A 16175-nucleotide genomic window follows, 5' to 3' on the forward strand; every position below is an offset into this window, starting at 1 on the left:
AATTATTAAATAATCGTAAAACTGAACACATTTTTGATGATTTCAATAAATACACGCATAGATCTAATCCCGGCGTTCAATTGAGGGGTATTTTTAGCGCCAAATGTCAATGTAATCAAGGCTAATTTTGTTTTTTTCGCGCGCAGTTACCATACTCAGTGGTAATCAATTGATTGGATTTATGAAGAAGTAAACTGAGTAAGTCATTCTATGTTTTTAATAATCAAAACACGAATGTCAAAAGTCGGAGTGAATGTGCTTCATGAAAGTGATTATTTTATGCTCTGCAGAGGACACCATAGTGAATGAATTTTCGGGGCAACCATTAGCTGAAGACGGCCGCTCGGATCGACATTTTTCGCTACTGACGCCAAGCGATTATGTTTTGATGAAAGTTCATCTCAAATCGCCTTTCTCTTGTAACAGCACATAACTCAAAAACAAATTAACTGAACGCCATGAATTTGCTAATCACTAGCGGTTTTACTTTGGAAAAATTACTCTAAACTCTTCCAAACATAATGGTGGACCTGAATTTAGTATTAAAGAGCGATCGTAATGAATGTATTCACAACAAAAGCTTTTAATGTGTTTATCTTCATTGAAAATCAAAATGGAAAGATATAATTCATTTTGTAATCCTATTATTCGAAGTCTTAGAAGCACCTTATAACCCTATTAAGCAAAAAGGCCTTTTGAAAAAATGAAGAAGAGAAAAGAAAAAAATGTGGAACTGTTTCTTCTCGATGTTTTCCCCTTCGCTGTTTCTGATTGGTCGGCTGACTTGAGCATTCAGCTATAAAAGCAATGACATTCGCTTGGATTGTTGATTCATCAGTCAGACGTGACAGACATCAGAAGTCAGCCATAACTGCAGTGGATTGGACCCGACGCGCTCGTCATCATTCGGACATCATCGGCAGCAGCGCTAGCAGAGTACCGTCGCAGAAGAGGAGGAAAAGAGGATATACATATAGCGTTGGTATCCGTCGGCGAGATTCATTCGTTGTCACACTTTGACATCAGCGCATCAGCGGTGGTGAAAACCAACACCTACACACTCGACGTTTGCCAGTGGTAGCAGCGCGGAATATTAGCATCTAACCAGGAAGCGCAGCAGCATCGGAATCAAACGGCCCTTTTCAGGGCCAAGGTTACAGAGGAAGATTTAGCCATACAAACTACACTGTCTGGTTTCATCGCAGAAGAGAGGAACATTCGGAGTCCGGTAGCAGTAACAAAAGCAACCGGCGGATAACCAGTGTCAGTATGACCCCCGGCTACGACAATGGCGCGTCTGGTAGCAGCACACAGTCTCCAGAGAAATTTATCAAGTAAAAGAAAAAAAAACTAAAGGAAATTTGATATCCTTAAAATCGACCCCGATTGAAAAGGCGGTGGTTAGCGAATAATAGACTCTGATTGGAAAGGCGGATGTCTGCAACAATGGAACTCCGATTGAAAAAACGGAGTTGGATATTTTGAGACACCGATTAGAAAGGCGGGTGTCGATAATTCTTTAGACTTCGATTGAAAAGGCGGTGGTCGATTTTAATGAACTCCGATAGGAATGGCGGTGGTTCATTGCAATAATTAAGTAGATACCAGGACTAAAGAAGGTTTTATTTTCTTCTACAGGATAGTAAAACGAAGTGCAGCCAAAAAAGTATCGGAAGAATTGACCAAAGTGAAAGCAGAGTTGGGGATGACTCGTTTGGAGAAGGAAGAATTAAGTCGGATCCTGGCGGATCGGGATAAGGAAGAGAATGAATTTTGCCAAGCTAGATCAAGCACGATACGGGAGGAGCTCACTACAGATAATGAGACATTGCTCATGACAATGAACAACATGTCACTGAGCAGTCTCAATATTCCAGAGTGTGTTCCGACAGCAGGTGAACGCCTTCATGGACCTCATACGTTCTGAACGCCTCCATGGACCTCATACAAGGAGTTGATGAGCCAACGAGGATCAATATATTTCGCATCAAGGCAGGCCCATTGCTGCTTGAGTTGCTTGTCGGCACATCATCTAATCCAGGGATACCGGATGAGAAACAGTTTCCGCGATTGCTCGGTTGGACGCGTACTTTGAATCAAGAGCATACATGTTGTCACAACGAAGAAAGCTAGCCAATATGGTTCAAAGAAAGGGAGAAATGAACATCCAATTCGTGAAACGGGTGGCAGCGGTGGCAAGGCTATGCAATTACAGATCAGATGAAGAATTCGAAGCCATTTCTCGAACAGTTACCAGAGGATCGACGGATAGCCGTGTTAGAACTTTCTCTCACCGAGTTCTTACGGATGGAGGATCCTTGAACGAATTGGTTGACCAAGTGCGTATTCGAGAGGTTGAGCTAGAAAATGAAAATGACTATCGCAGACTATACCAGCAGCAGCCGGCCACCGGCACTGCTACTGGTGCACACCGCTCACATGAATTCGTACAGCAGCGTCGGGGTCCATACGAAATGCCAAGAGGATTTAGTAGCCGCTGCGGTAGTGGATCTTTCGTTCGTGGGCCTGAGAGGAATCAAAGGCTTGCTGAGTCATGTTGGCGGTTGAGTGCGTACCACACGTCAGAAGAATGCCATCATGCTGATAAGATATGTCGCAGCTGTAACCGTCGAGGGTATATTGCTCGAGCCTGCTCGACACAGGTAAAACAAGGAACACGCAAACGAGGCTGGATGGAAAATGAAACGGAACCACCAACGAAAATCGCGGCTGTGCAGAAGACAGAAGAAGATTCAGACCATTCGAAGATAACCGATGTTGAAAGTGTTTAAATTTTCGAAACTATAATTCTTTCAATTTTGCTTCAAAATGAACTAGAATAACAATAATAATAATAATAAAAAGAGAGAAAACTATGCATAAGTAATAGAAAAATGAAGTTTTATTATCATGGTGATATTGTTTCAGGAATCTCAAAATCTACCTACTGATCAAGAGAAGACAGTCATTGGTATGATCGGATCTTATGTACCAGACGATAAGGCAGCATACGTCGTTGCAGACGTCGCTGGAATAAGAGTCCGTTTCTTCATAGACTCAGGTGCGCAGGTGAATACGATTACACCGGAGTACTTCAACGCCATTCTACAAAATGATACCGCGAAACGAAATTTGCACGAACTTCAGTATCAATCGGACAAGGTATTACGAGCATATGCTACACAGGGAAATATAGATGTCTTAGCTACATTCTCAGGTGAGCTCTATGTTTCCGATGAAAAACCTGTAAATACTGAGAAGTTCTACGTAGTGCGCGAAACGAAGGCACTTCTTGGTTTCAATACTGCTGTACGATATAGTTTGTTGCGAATTGGCCTGGAGGCCCCTGTCCAAGGAAACACAAGCTCAGACTGGAGATGCGAATTCAAACTGAATGCCATATAAGCGGAACCTCGGAAAGAATTTCCAAAGTTCAATATTCCGGCGATGGCTTTGAATTATGACAAAACCATGCCACCTTCCAGAAACGTTTATACTCATATTCCAGCAGCTTTCGAAGAGTTGACAAGCCAAAAACTCGAAGACTTAAGAGATACTGGTATAATTGAAAAGGTAACTAAGGTAATGGATAAAAGTTTCTGCTCATCATTGCTAGTGATCCCTAAAGGAAAGTCGGATATCAGACTTGTCATCGATCTACGGGGTCCAAATAAATGCATCTTCAGAACGCCTTTTAAGTGGCGAGCTGCGAGAAGATCGGCATCAGTTGCAACAGGGTGTAGAGCGGAGCAGATTCTTCCGGTGGGAAAGTTTTGTTCTCCGGCTGTTGAGGGAATCCAGGAGTAGGGAGCGGGGGCCATTCGCTGGAGCATGGAGCCAGTGGTGCTGGAGCTTCAACTCCAGGAACTCCGCCTTGTTTGGACAGTTCTTGGTTGTAGCCCGATGTTTGTCGCCACATTTGGCGCATTTGGAATCGGCCACCTCCATCTTGTCGCATTCTGGGACAGAGGCCCGTAACTTACATCAAACTGATGTTCGTGTTGGGAATGCATGATTCTGAAATATTTACTGGGTTTGGAAAGAATTGAAATTTTCAATAGTTTAACGCTGATAATCAATAGTTTCAATGGAAATTGGGAAATTTCTGGATTGTCAACATCATTGTGGTAAATAAAGCCCATATTATGGCTTATAATTAAATTAAATACATCTTCTGGTCAATGATAAGACCGGAAAAGCTAAATAAATTTAAGTAGTTTCATACTGACTTAAAACTAGGTATGTTATGCAATATGCAGTCAATATTTTTATGCAAGATATTTTTCACATCTTTCAAAATAATCCTCCAACAATCCTTAGTTTCTTGATACTTACTAGTCAGGCAGTTTGACTCCGTGACATTATTCGAATGGAAAGTTTCAAGAATCGGGCGAACATTATCAAACCTGCAAGAGGTTTTCTTGAGTGAATCAAAATCATTCTCTCAAATAAAAGCGCGTTTCACACGCAAGCAGCATCCCATTTCCAGCTTATTTATGATACTAGATACCTACTACACATGCGACCGATAAAATCAGCAATACAGTCAGCAATCTTCTTTAATTAGAACGCGTCCACGATTATTTGATATGGAAATTCGATTAAATGAAAAAATATCGTGAGCAAACCATTTATAGTCGATACTTTGTTTTAGAGTTTATTTTTATTGTTTGGCTCTACATTTATAATGTAACTTGTTTCGCCTTTCAACTTTAAACCTTCTAAAACCACTTCCATGGTTATTGAAGGCTTTCTTGTCTATCGATGCATAAATAATAAATTAACAATCATTTGTCATAAACTCAAGAATTTTGTAGAACAACGACTTTTGGGGGAAACAGTATTTTTATGCACTTAAAAGCTTGAAAATCACTTTAACATGGACAAAACGTGAACGGAACGAATCGCAATGTTCACAAGACTTGTAGAGCACACCAAAAGCTTTCGTATAGAGGTTGTTGCGATAGTTTTCGACGTTTATATCTCTTGTTAGATTTTTTCCAAAATTGAAAATAGCCCAAAAACACTAAATCAACTTGAGCCACCTCGAAATTTTATCCGAATTAGCTGAAAATTTGACAGGAGACTTATTTTAGCATAAGAATTGTGATGCTGGGATATCCGATTGAATTTTTGATACTTTTTAAAAACATGAAGAGTTCTAATATATATCTTGTTTGACAGAATTAAGTTTCGAACTCGCACAAATTTGACTGCAATATAACTTTTTAGCAAAATAATACAAATATGGGTTGTCTAAGACGAGTTTAGTACTTTCCATTTAATTCCACTACGTTTTGTTATCTTTACAGATACATATTTCGACCTCAACTGTGAGGCCGTCTTCAGTGTCTTGTATTTGACGAGTACTTGTCAAGTACGAGACACTGAAATACGTATGCGGTCGAAATACGTATCTGTAAAAATAACAAAACGTAATGGAATTAAATGGAAAGTACTAAACTCGTCTTGGACAGGTGAAGACATTCCACTGAAAAAGCTTAAATAATTTTCCACAAAGATAAGACCAATATTCTGTTTTTGAACTACATAATACATTGATTAGAAATATTACTTGAATTCATCGAGCTATGTTGATTGGATTTTAACACCAGTATTAAAAGTGAAATTCATAGCCTTCACAAGAAACACAAAAAAGCATATTTTTGTAATTACTTTCTCGAAATATATATATATATATATATATATATATATATATATATATATATATATATATATATATATATATATATATATATATATATATATATATATATATATATATATATATATATATATATATATATATATATATATATATATATATATATATATTGAAACAAAAACAGGTTACTAAGAATTTTGTAATCAAATAATATCCATTTTATAAGTTTTGCGCTCATAAAAAATGACTACCGTATTTGATTTGTCTTTGCGTTGATTTGATTTTTAAGAGTATGTTGCATTGATTTTGGTGATAAATTGAGGTCACACAATTAAAAATACGATCAAAATTCATGTAAAAGCCGATGCTTCGTAAAACATTATAACGGTGGGTCTTACTCCTCTTAAAAATATAATTTATATTGGGTTGATAGAATTTTTATTTCAATTGAATGAAAAAAATCGTAAAACATTATACCGGTGGGTCTTACTCCTCTTAAAAATATAATTTATATTGGGTTGATAGAATTTTTATTTCAATTGAATGAAATAAATGTTTCAGTAGTAGGAATTTCATTGTATTACTTGTAAACGCATGTTTAGTTTTATCTATATGTACACAAAATGGTAATGAAATTGAATTTTGAACCGCTCTACCTAAAGTCAAAGTGCAATCATCAAATTGCGGCAGTGTAATCGCGCAATTCCCTTGTATGAGTTTGAAAACTGGGAAGAACGTGGCACTAGCTAAAAATATGGTGCCGCCACGACATCGCAGGTTTGTTGCTGGTCGTTGCTGTTTCATGGTATTAATTGCTGATAAATTGGTCAGTTTGATTATATCGCATGGTTCACTTCAAATTGTGAGTGTCGCATTGCGAAAATTAAATTTCTCAAATGCTCGATACATTAAACAGAATGAGTTCGAGTACATCGAATGCAATGGAACAACAATTGGTTGGCAAATCTTCACCCAATTCAGAAACAGCATTACCTGAGAAGATGGTGATGGTGCAATGCACATCAAGCCCAGATGACTTTAGGTCAGGAATTAGCTCTCACCGGGTAAAAAGGCTACACACAATCACAATGAAACGGCGATGAGAAAAAAGTCATGTGAAGTGCAATGAAAACAAACGAAAGAGAGAAACCTCTCGAGGTGTGCTTGATGATACAAAACACATTGAATGACATATTATGTTGAGTTTCTTAAATACTAGCAGAATGTACCCTAGTTCAGATTGTTGCTGTTAAACTTTGCGATTTTAACGTTAATCTGATTGCAAGCTATTTCTATTTCCATCGTGAATTGAATTTGGAAGTTTGAAACCTTGACAAAGCAAATCACGAATCATTTTTATTTATAGAAATTATTAATTGTAATTGAGGGGATGTAAGTGACATTATGACTACAGCGAAAAATGCTTTAGTTTTAGAGCTTTGCGGCAATATGTTGATATAGTTCGTACGTTGTTTGTAATAAATGTGAAAATTCACAGAAAACTTGTATATTTTTAAGCTATTGTACAAATTGTATGGAGCGAAAAAATTTTTAAAAACATTGCAATCATTTTTCTCGAAACTAAATTTTTGTCACTTAAACCCTTCACGTTTGACCCTCTCAATTGAATACTGTAAATAAGTTCTATTCTTCATCACAGATATATACAAAACTATTAGGTTCTTAGAAAAGCAAGTACACTTCGTAGATTGGACACTCATGGTGAGTTAAATCCATGATTTCAATCTTAGACGAAAATGACAACAGGATAAATAAGTATTACGTATTACTGTCCATCTTTACCTCAATTAGGAAGAGAGAGGTAATGGTAATGCAGTACTTTCTTAACGAGATGCTCCGACTTAGTAACACGGAGTTGGATAATGTGAAAGATATTTAGTGGATTCAATTTTGCCTGATACTAGCAATCTGGCCATGGTAAATCTTACTCCATACCACACCACTGTTAGATTTTTACACAAAAAAAAGACGGGGAAATTAGTATGTGCCAAGATTTTAAACAGATTTTTTTAAGATTATGATCTTGCACACAAGCACAAAGTATAATCATGTTTCTCTTCTTCTTCTTCTTCGTTGGCATTACATCCCCCACTGGGACATTGCCGCCTCGCAGCTTAGTGTTCATTAAGCACTTCCACAGTTATTAACTGCGAGGTTTCTAAGCCAAGTTACCATTTCAGCATTCGTATATCATGAGGCTAACACGATGATACTTTTATGCCCAGGGAAGTCGAGACAATTTCCAATCCGAAAATTGCCTAGACCGGCACCGGGAATCGAACCCAGCCACCCTCAGCATGGTCTTGCTTTGTAGCCGCGCGTCTTACCGCACGGCTAAGGAGGGCCCCCCCTTGTTTGCCTCATGATATACGAATACAAGTATAGTAACAGTGCTTGATGAACCTAGTGGGCATGTAACACCAAAAAAGACGAACGAAAGAAGAAGAATAAACTTGGCGGACGGAAATTCGGATGCCACCTAGGTCTTCTCTTTATAGTATGCCAACATAATTTGTCCCCATTCTGTTCTCTCGCTACAGTCGGGTCTCTGCAAACCAGAACACTGTTCAAGCCCACGACATACGGATCTGCTCGCCGATTGCAACGTTAAAAGCGATCGGAAGAGATTGCAGATTCGGGCGACTCTGACTCAGAGCAGCACTGGCTCCTATATACCATCGCGCTTTTGGTTAGCGACGAAGTAGTATACTACGAGCTAAGAGTGCCATCCGGGGTTCAGTAAAAGTCGCGCGCGACGTGGACTGGTTTCTTGTGCGGAACTGTTCTTGGTGTGTTTCATTCATTTTCTTCATTCGAACGGTCTTACGATTGGTGCACTTTATTAACTCAACATAATAAATCTGTGAATCCAACCCCTCCGCAACGATGGAAACTCGCCGAAGAAGAGCAAAGAAGCGTAAGAAATTCAATTTTCTCTATACTATTAGCTTATGGTGATATAAATGGCAAATGCCACTCAAAACGTCACTACTAATTACAAATCACAAATTTTGCTGTGTTCAGTTGAAGAGCGTGCAAACTGTAATTAAAAATACTCATTGTTTGTCTTTATGAAAAAACGCGACACATCACGTATGTTGGCACTAGTGCACATGTGTGTATGGGCAAAACTGTGGCAAACATATTGTATACGCATCAAGGTTTATCGCACTACAGTTAGGGTACGCGACGATAAACACACTTTTGTTTTTGTTGGTGTTTGGATACAGAGACCGACAGAGCGATAAACAAAACAGCTGTTTGGTCGCCGTTAGTTACCGTATTGACTCAAATTTTGAACATGACTCCAAACACTCGTATTTGAATGGCCATTTTGACTTTATTCGTGTAATTTTCTCCATAGAAGCTTGGTTTTGTTTATAACCTTGATCCTCAGTACGGAAAACCGATGAAAACTTTAGTTTTAGGGCACTTAAACGCCAGTTTCCGGAATATGAGCTATGTTCGAGATTTGAGTCAAAACGGTACCGAACTATGGTATTGTATAGAAGCGGAAAACCGTTGATGCGAATACCACGTGAGAGCAGTGGCGAACTAAGGCGATCATAATGCCATCTCATTGTCAATAGTCTATAAAATTGCTTCAATTTTCATTATTCTTTGAAGAACAAGTACAACCTTAACCACTAGAGGAATCCAGTGTCAAAATGGGGAATCAAATATTTGAATGTTGAAGCACAGACAAACAGACGTAACACTATAGAAAATACCATCGACCATGACTTTAACGAACAATTTGAATTTGATTGATTAAGCGTTTCACAACTAGAGGCGCTAGCGTCGGAATCCTTCGAGTTTGACATTTCACTTTAGCGCCTTCTGGTGACAATGTCATATGAAACATTCTAGATTGCTTTGAGAATAGGTCGTATGTGCAAAAGAGAGATTCTCTTTGATCACGCTCTCTTTCGCTAATAAATCGGCTAGTTTTGCATGTACGATTCCACTTCAGCATGATATACAAAGCTATTGTCTTTGGATATCTGCCAAGAAATTCTAAGTAAACTTTTGTATAGTTTCGTAATAATCGAAAGAGAATAGATCCAAAGAGAGACTCTCTTTTGCACATACGACCTATTTTCAAAGCACTCTAGCATTGTTTCGTGTAGTATGCTCGCAAGATGGTGGTAGAGGAGTTGGGTGATGGATTTTCCAGAAAAATGTTCAAGCTGTTACGTTTGTTTGTCTGTGGTTGAAGAGTGGTTTGACCGGATTGCACGTATAAGATTATAACGATATGAATCTAACGAGAGAACTTTATAGCTCCATTATGATAACGGCTATCTTTATGTTGCTACCTGTTGCTGTCTTCTGTCGGAATTCTGTGAAATAGATTATTCCATTTAATCGTAATTATTATTTTTGTTCCAAAAAGTGAAGATTATAATATATGATACAAATATGTATTATGAAGTTGTCGAGAGTCACCCTCTGCGGCTGCTTGTTTGAATCTGTTTCCGCCAATTGTAGTGTACATCGGGAAGATCCTTTAATTACGTAACGCGTAAAATGATTCGAACATCTCTAAGCGTTCCGTAATTTATGAATGTTAATATATTTATAAATGGTTTTCAAAAGATATAGGAGTATCTGGTAATTGTTCCTAGCTACGTGCTGATTGATTCGTAAGCAGGAAGTTTATACCATACCGTTCAATATATCGTGAGTGAATTTGACGAGACCGCAATAAATACTTGTACATTGCCAACAAAAACGAGCGCTATAGGCCATTGCGCGCGGCAAACCTAACCTCACTATTTTGACAGGTACTGGTCCTGTTGTTTACGTTTCGGACTTAGAATTTTTTTGATCCAAATTAAATCTGCATATTTCACGATGTTGAAGACATTTCGTACATTCTGCATTCAAATATTGGTAATTATCGATAAGCTTAGGTAATTAACGATCAGAAAATCCAAAGAATGATAGAAGTATCTCAAAATTAAAATAAAGTCGTCTGTAAACAACAGGACCAGTACCTGTCAAAAGTCGTGTGTGACGTCACTGTGCAATGGAGTATACGATATGCGGGGGAACGTGGGCAAAACGATATCAAGTTGGATCTGTCGGAGGCACTTCTTATCACAGGGACAGGACACATCCAACTGAATAACAGCTGGAAAGGTATATATGTGCCGAATTTGGTGATAAGATAGTGTACCCAACTGAACGTTTATGGGTTTATCGTAAAATGCTCCCGTTCGATTGGATAACGGGCTTGGTTTTGGGTTCAACCAACAGGTGGCTACCAAGATAATAATATGTATCAATTTATTTCACAGTGTACATAGCAGGTCCATAAATTCAAGATCATTTCAATGAGGAGTGGATCAGTATGTCTGTAGACATTAGTAGCAGATAAGAATCATAGCAAGGGTTAACACATTTTTCATCACAGCATAAAGTGGAAATATACCAAAACTAGTTAAATAAAGTATTATTCCTTTTGTAATTCTTATTCAGAATCCTGATTTATTTTAAGAGCCAAGATCGTTCCATATGATACAAATATTGTACTTCGTTTCAATCTATCAATTCTATTCAATCTATGAAGATAAATCTTTCAAAACTGGTCGGAAGATAATGCGGTTTATGGAAGTGGTCTATATGACATACTCATACATATATGACATCTTGACTGTCACCACAATCGTCGTCATAATAGTGCGCTTCTGCTATGGACGAAGTTTCAACCAAATTGGTCAACGTTTGGGCAGTGCTAAACTTATTGTAAATTTAACCGTTGTGTGGGTACCTTAACAGGCCGGCAGGGTACCCAGGTACCCACAAAACTAAAATGCTTATATCTCAGGCAATTTTCAACCGATCTACATAGTTTTAAACTAATTTTTCTATCAAGTTGTTATCGGGATGGACTGATCCGGTCACTCTGCTTTCCGGGAAATCCGGATTTCTAGGGACATGTCCTACTTAGATGATATTGATGGTTGATGTCCTTGATAATCCTGTGTTTCCAATGGTTCAGAAAGCTGCAACTTTTTTGAAATCGATTTTCTAGCAAGATAAGTGCATAATCAATGCAAAGACCACTCATTGACCATCCGGTGGACACCAAGTGGTCCACCAAAAGATTCAAGACATTCGGAGAAGTGATCAATTCCGGAAATTCTTCCTGGACAGCTGTGACTTTCATGAATCGTTTGTTTCAGCATACTGAGAGCAAAATCAATGCATGCACTACTCTTCGGCCTTAGATAGCCACTAAGTGGTGCTCCGGAGTAGAACTGTATACCAGGGGTGGAAATACTCGCTTCACGAGTAAGAAAAGAGTGTAATTTCGCCTACTAAAAACGCTGCATACGCGCGAACCTGCTGCTTGCATTTTTCTGGTGCTTGATTTGTTCGCGAGTATGAGCAGAGCAACAACAAAGAGTATGGCAATATTTTGTTCGCGAGTAAAAATTACGGTCACGAGTTCCTCCAGGAATTCCTCTGGAAGTTCCTCCAGGAATTCTTTTGGAAGTTCCTCCAGGAATTCCTTTGGAAGTTCCTCCACAAATTCCTCCGGTAGTTCCTCCAGGAATTCCTCAGTAAGTTCAGCCTGTAATTCCTCAGGAAATTTCTCCAGGAATTCCTCAAGAAGTTCCTCCAGAAATTCCTCAGAAAGTTTTTCCAGGAATTCCTCAGGAAGTTCCTCAGGAAGTTTCTCCGGGAATTCCTTCGGAAGTTCCTCCAGGAATTCCTCCGGAAGTTCCTCCAAGAATGCCTCAGGAAGATCCAAGTTCTTTCAGAAATTCCTCCGGAACTCTCTCACTCGATGGAAAAACTGGCTTGTCTAATCAATTTATTCGTTCCCATTTCAGTATTTTATTTATAAAATCTAACAGTTTCCTCCTGTAGCTCCTCCAGGAATTCCTCTGTAAGTTCATCCACTAATTCCTCAGGAAGCTCCTCCAGGAATTCATCCGGAAGTCCCTCCAGAAATTCCTCAGGAAGTTCCTCCATTTCTCAGGAAGTTTCTCCAGCAAATCCTCAGGAAGTTCCTCCAGGAATTCCTCAGAAAGTACCTCCAAGAAAAGTACCTCAGGAAGTTCCTCCAGGAATTCCTCAGGAAGTTCCTCCAGGAATTCCTCAGGAAGTTCCTCCAGGAATTCCTCAGGGAGTTCCTCCAGGAATTCCTCAGGGAGTTCTTCCAGGAATTCCTCCAGGAATTCTTCCAGAAGTTCTCCCAGGAATTCCTCCGGAAGTTCTTCAAGCAATTCCTCTGGAAGTTCTTCAAGGAATTCCTCCGGAAGTTCCTCCAGGAATTCCTTCGGTAGATCCTCCAGGAATTCCTCAGGAAGTCCCTCCAGGAATTCCTCAGGAAGTTCCTCCAGGAATTTCTCAGGAAGTTTCTCCGGGAATTCTTCAGGAAGTTCCTCCAGGAATTCCTCAGGAAGTACCTCCAGGAATTCCTTTAGGAAGTCCTCCGGAATTTCCTCCAGGAATTCCTCCGGAAGATCCAAGTTCTCTCAGAATTTTTTCCGGAATTCTCTCACTCGATGGAAAAACTGGCTTGTCTATCAGTTTCTTCATTCCTATTTCAATATTTTATTTTTTAATCTCACAGCTTCCTAAGGCGAATTCCTAGAATTGATTACATTTCCAGATGTTCCAGAGCTCCTGAAGCACAACTTAGTGGCCGGTATCAATGGATGGTTTGTGCACTTAGTGGAATTTGGCTCTTACGTTGCTAGAGCAAATGGTGTATAAAACAGTCACAGCAGTCATGGACGATTTCCGATTTTGTCACTACTCCGGGTGCTACGGAACATCCTAGCACCACTTGATGCCCATTCGGGTTCAATTTGTTGTCATTTCAATGATTTTGTTCTCACAATGCTACAATAAGGGATCTTTGAAGTCGTGGTTCTCGAGGACGGAATTTCACAATTTTCCACTTCTCCGGATGTTCTGAAACTTCTGGAGGGCCACTTATTGACCATCCGGAGTCGATGAGGGTTCTATGCATTGATTTTGCTCTCACATTACGTCAACAATGGATTTATAAAAATCGCAGCTTCAAACGACGAACTTGTTTAACTGACTATTTCGTCGGATGTTCCAGAAATTTCGAAGAATCACTTAGTGGCCATCCGAAATGAATGAGTTTTTGTATTGGTTTTGCTCGCTCATGGCTACAACACTCAATTTCTAAAAAGTCGCAGCTTTGTAAGACAAATTATCGGAATCGACAACTTCTATGGGTAATGCGGAACTTCCGGATGACCATTTCCGGGACTAATGGATGGCCCTTGAAAATGATTTTGCCTTCATATTGCTATTCAAAAAATGAACACTGCTCCGAATGTATTCTCTGATCTATAATTTTCCACACCGCACAGAAGAGTAACTACCACAAAACCGTGGCCAAAACCCAAAAAAATCAATCTACATACATTGTAATATTTTTTTTAGATACTCAAAAACATTTTGCATTCTGTGGCTATTTTAAAATTGATTCAGAATTTTAAGAAAAAAAAATTGGGCTCGAAAATTGGTATTGAATTGGATTTTTTCCTACTTTATTTGTGAAGTATCAATCAAATCTGTTCTTTACATATCAGAAATGTTATCAACAAGCTATATTTCGTACACATTGAGTAAATTCAATACCAAATTTTCAAAACGACTTATATGGCGAGAAAAGAGAAAAATTCTAATTTTGCGGAGCAAAGAAGAAGAAGCAGACTGAGTGTCGGAAACTTCAAAAAAGCATGCACTGTACGAAAAGTGTTGATATTTCTTGATTTCAAGAAGATTCGAGAAATCTGAAATGTGTCAAAATCACATAAATATATGACAAAATGCCTTTAAAGTGCCATAAAACTTGTTTAAAAAATATAGCGGCATGAAACACTCGTTTAAAGTTGAGTATTCTCGTTGATTTTAATAATCAACATTCACACCGAAAAAATAAACCAAACATTTTTAATTAATTGCATATTATTCGGCAACTCGGCCGTACGAAAACCATTTTTTTTTTGTTAAATATCTTGGCTGTGCATATGCACAACATATGTTTCGAAATGGACAAAGGGACACGTGGATCCCTCCAAGACACGTGGATTCTTTTTCGCAAATTTCATATCAATTTGTCCATTTCGAAACATATGCTGTGCATATGCACAGCCAAGATATTTAACAAACATTTTTACCATGCAACAAGTGATTTGACGTTTGCGGAACAACTTTCCGACAGTCGACCGTCGGACACCGGTTCGAATTTTTCAATCTTCTCGCAATATGCTTTCGTAAACAAAGATTCAAAGGTCGATTTGACTAGGGATCCTATATTAAGAGATGTGCGAATACTTTTCCAGACGATTTAGCAACGCTGATACTTTCGTAAACAAACGCTGCCAGCACTTGCCCCGGCAGAAAATGTTGGAGCTCGAACATGACTTTGCGTTTAATGGCTCCTTTTGATTTTGTTATCTAACGTCCAACAATGCATTAACACTAAAATAAAAGTGCAATACAAATGAACATAATACCATTCCTAAACTAGACTACTTATACTCGCCATTGTAAAAAAAATGGTTTATTCGACAAAACTTTTCGTACAATCTTTTTCATCACAATCGCAATACCTCTCAATCCGCAACGATTACAATGTTCATTTGGCTCAGATTCTGACATCTCTCAATGCTCGATTGGCTCAAGATGGCCGCTTTTGCATATCTCTGAATGTAGGGTCCCTAGATTTGACGAATCTGACTGCACTCCCACGCAAACCAACGCCATAAATAGGTAGGTGAAGGCTTGAACTACCTGTTAGTGGTGTTGGTTTGCGTGAGAGTGCTATCAGACTCGTCAAATCGACGTTTGAATCTTTGTTTACAAAAGCAGATAGGGGAAAGACGGCTTTGGCAGGTTTTGTTCTATTATTGTCAGGGGGTTTTTGTCGACCAAATTTTATGAAATTTGGCCACAATATTCTTTGATATACAAAGAATGTTTAGGCCAAATTTGAGCATAATCAGTCATAAACTCCCTGGCAATAATAGAACAAAACCTGCCAAAGCCGTCATTCCCCCTATATAAGTCGTTTGGTATTGAATAATTCTCTATTCTGCTTATCATTTTAAGGACAATCGTCACGGAATCCAAAGCTAAATGCACTCGTATTTTCAAGGGCACCTCCTTTAAAACGGGAGCCACGCACAACTGTCACTTTTATTATTCCAGGTTTACTATGTGGAAAAATAAAAATGACAGTTGTGCGTGGTTCCCGTTTTGAAGAGGGTACCATTGAAAACACGAGTGCACTTAGATTTGGATTCTGTGAGGATTGACCTTAATCAAATTATTCATTTTATGTTTCAGGTGAAGTCCACTCGAAAAATACATTTTTGTAATTTTTGAGTTTTGAGTTCTTTAAAAAAGTTTATCCATACGGCAAGATTCAGCAACCCATGTATTTTCTGTCAAATTCTGCTGCACTTACCACTAGACCATAAATTTT

The 16175-nt window shown here is 38.6% G+C and overlaps 1 protein-coding gene across 9 annotated transcripts in view; it reads left to right on the forward strand.

Moving 5' to 3' along the window:
• LOC134205632 (solute carrier family 41 member 1) overlaps positions 1–16175 on the forward strand; it is a 282172-nt gene that overhangs the window by 104976 nt on the left and 161021 nt on the right. For 2 of the 9 annotated variants that reach the window (XM_062681058.1, XM_062681061.1), the window contains exon 1: positions 8397–8603. The exons of the other annotated variants lie outside the window; for them this stretch is intronic. Coding sequence is in view for 1 of the 2 variants with exons in the window: in XM_062681061.1 (XP_062537045.1) it covers positions 8573–8603 (31 nt within the window). In the remaining variant the exon portion in view is untranslated. Of the gene's footprint in view, positions 1–8396; positions 8604–16175 lie in introns of those variants that run through there. 9 annotated transcript variants of the gene reach the window in all.

This window comes from Armigeres subalbatus, chromosome 1 (genome assembly GCF_024139115.2).
Source record: "Armigeres subalbatus isolate Guangzhou_Male chromosome 1, GZ_Asu_2, whole genome shotgun sequence".
NCBI lineage: Eukaryota > Metazoa > Arthropoda > Insecta > Diptera > Culicidae > Armigeres > Armigeres subalbatus.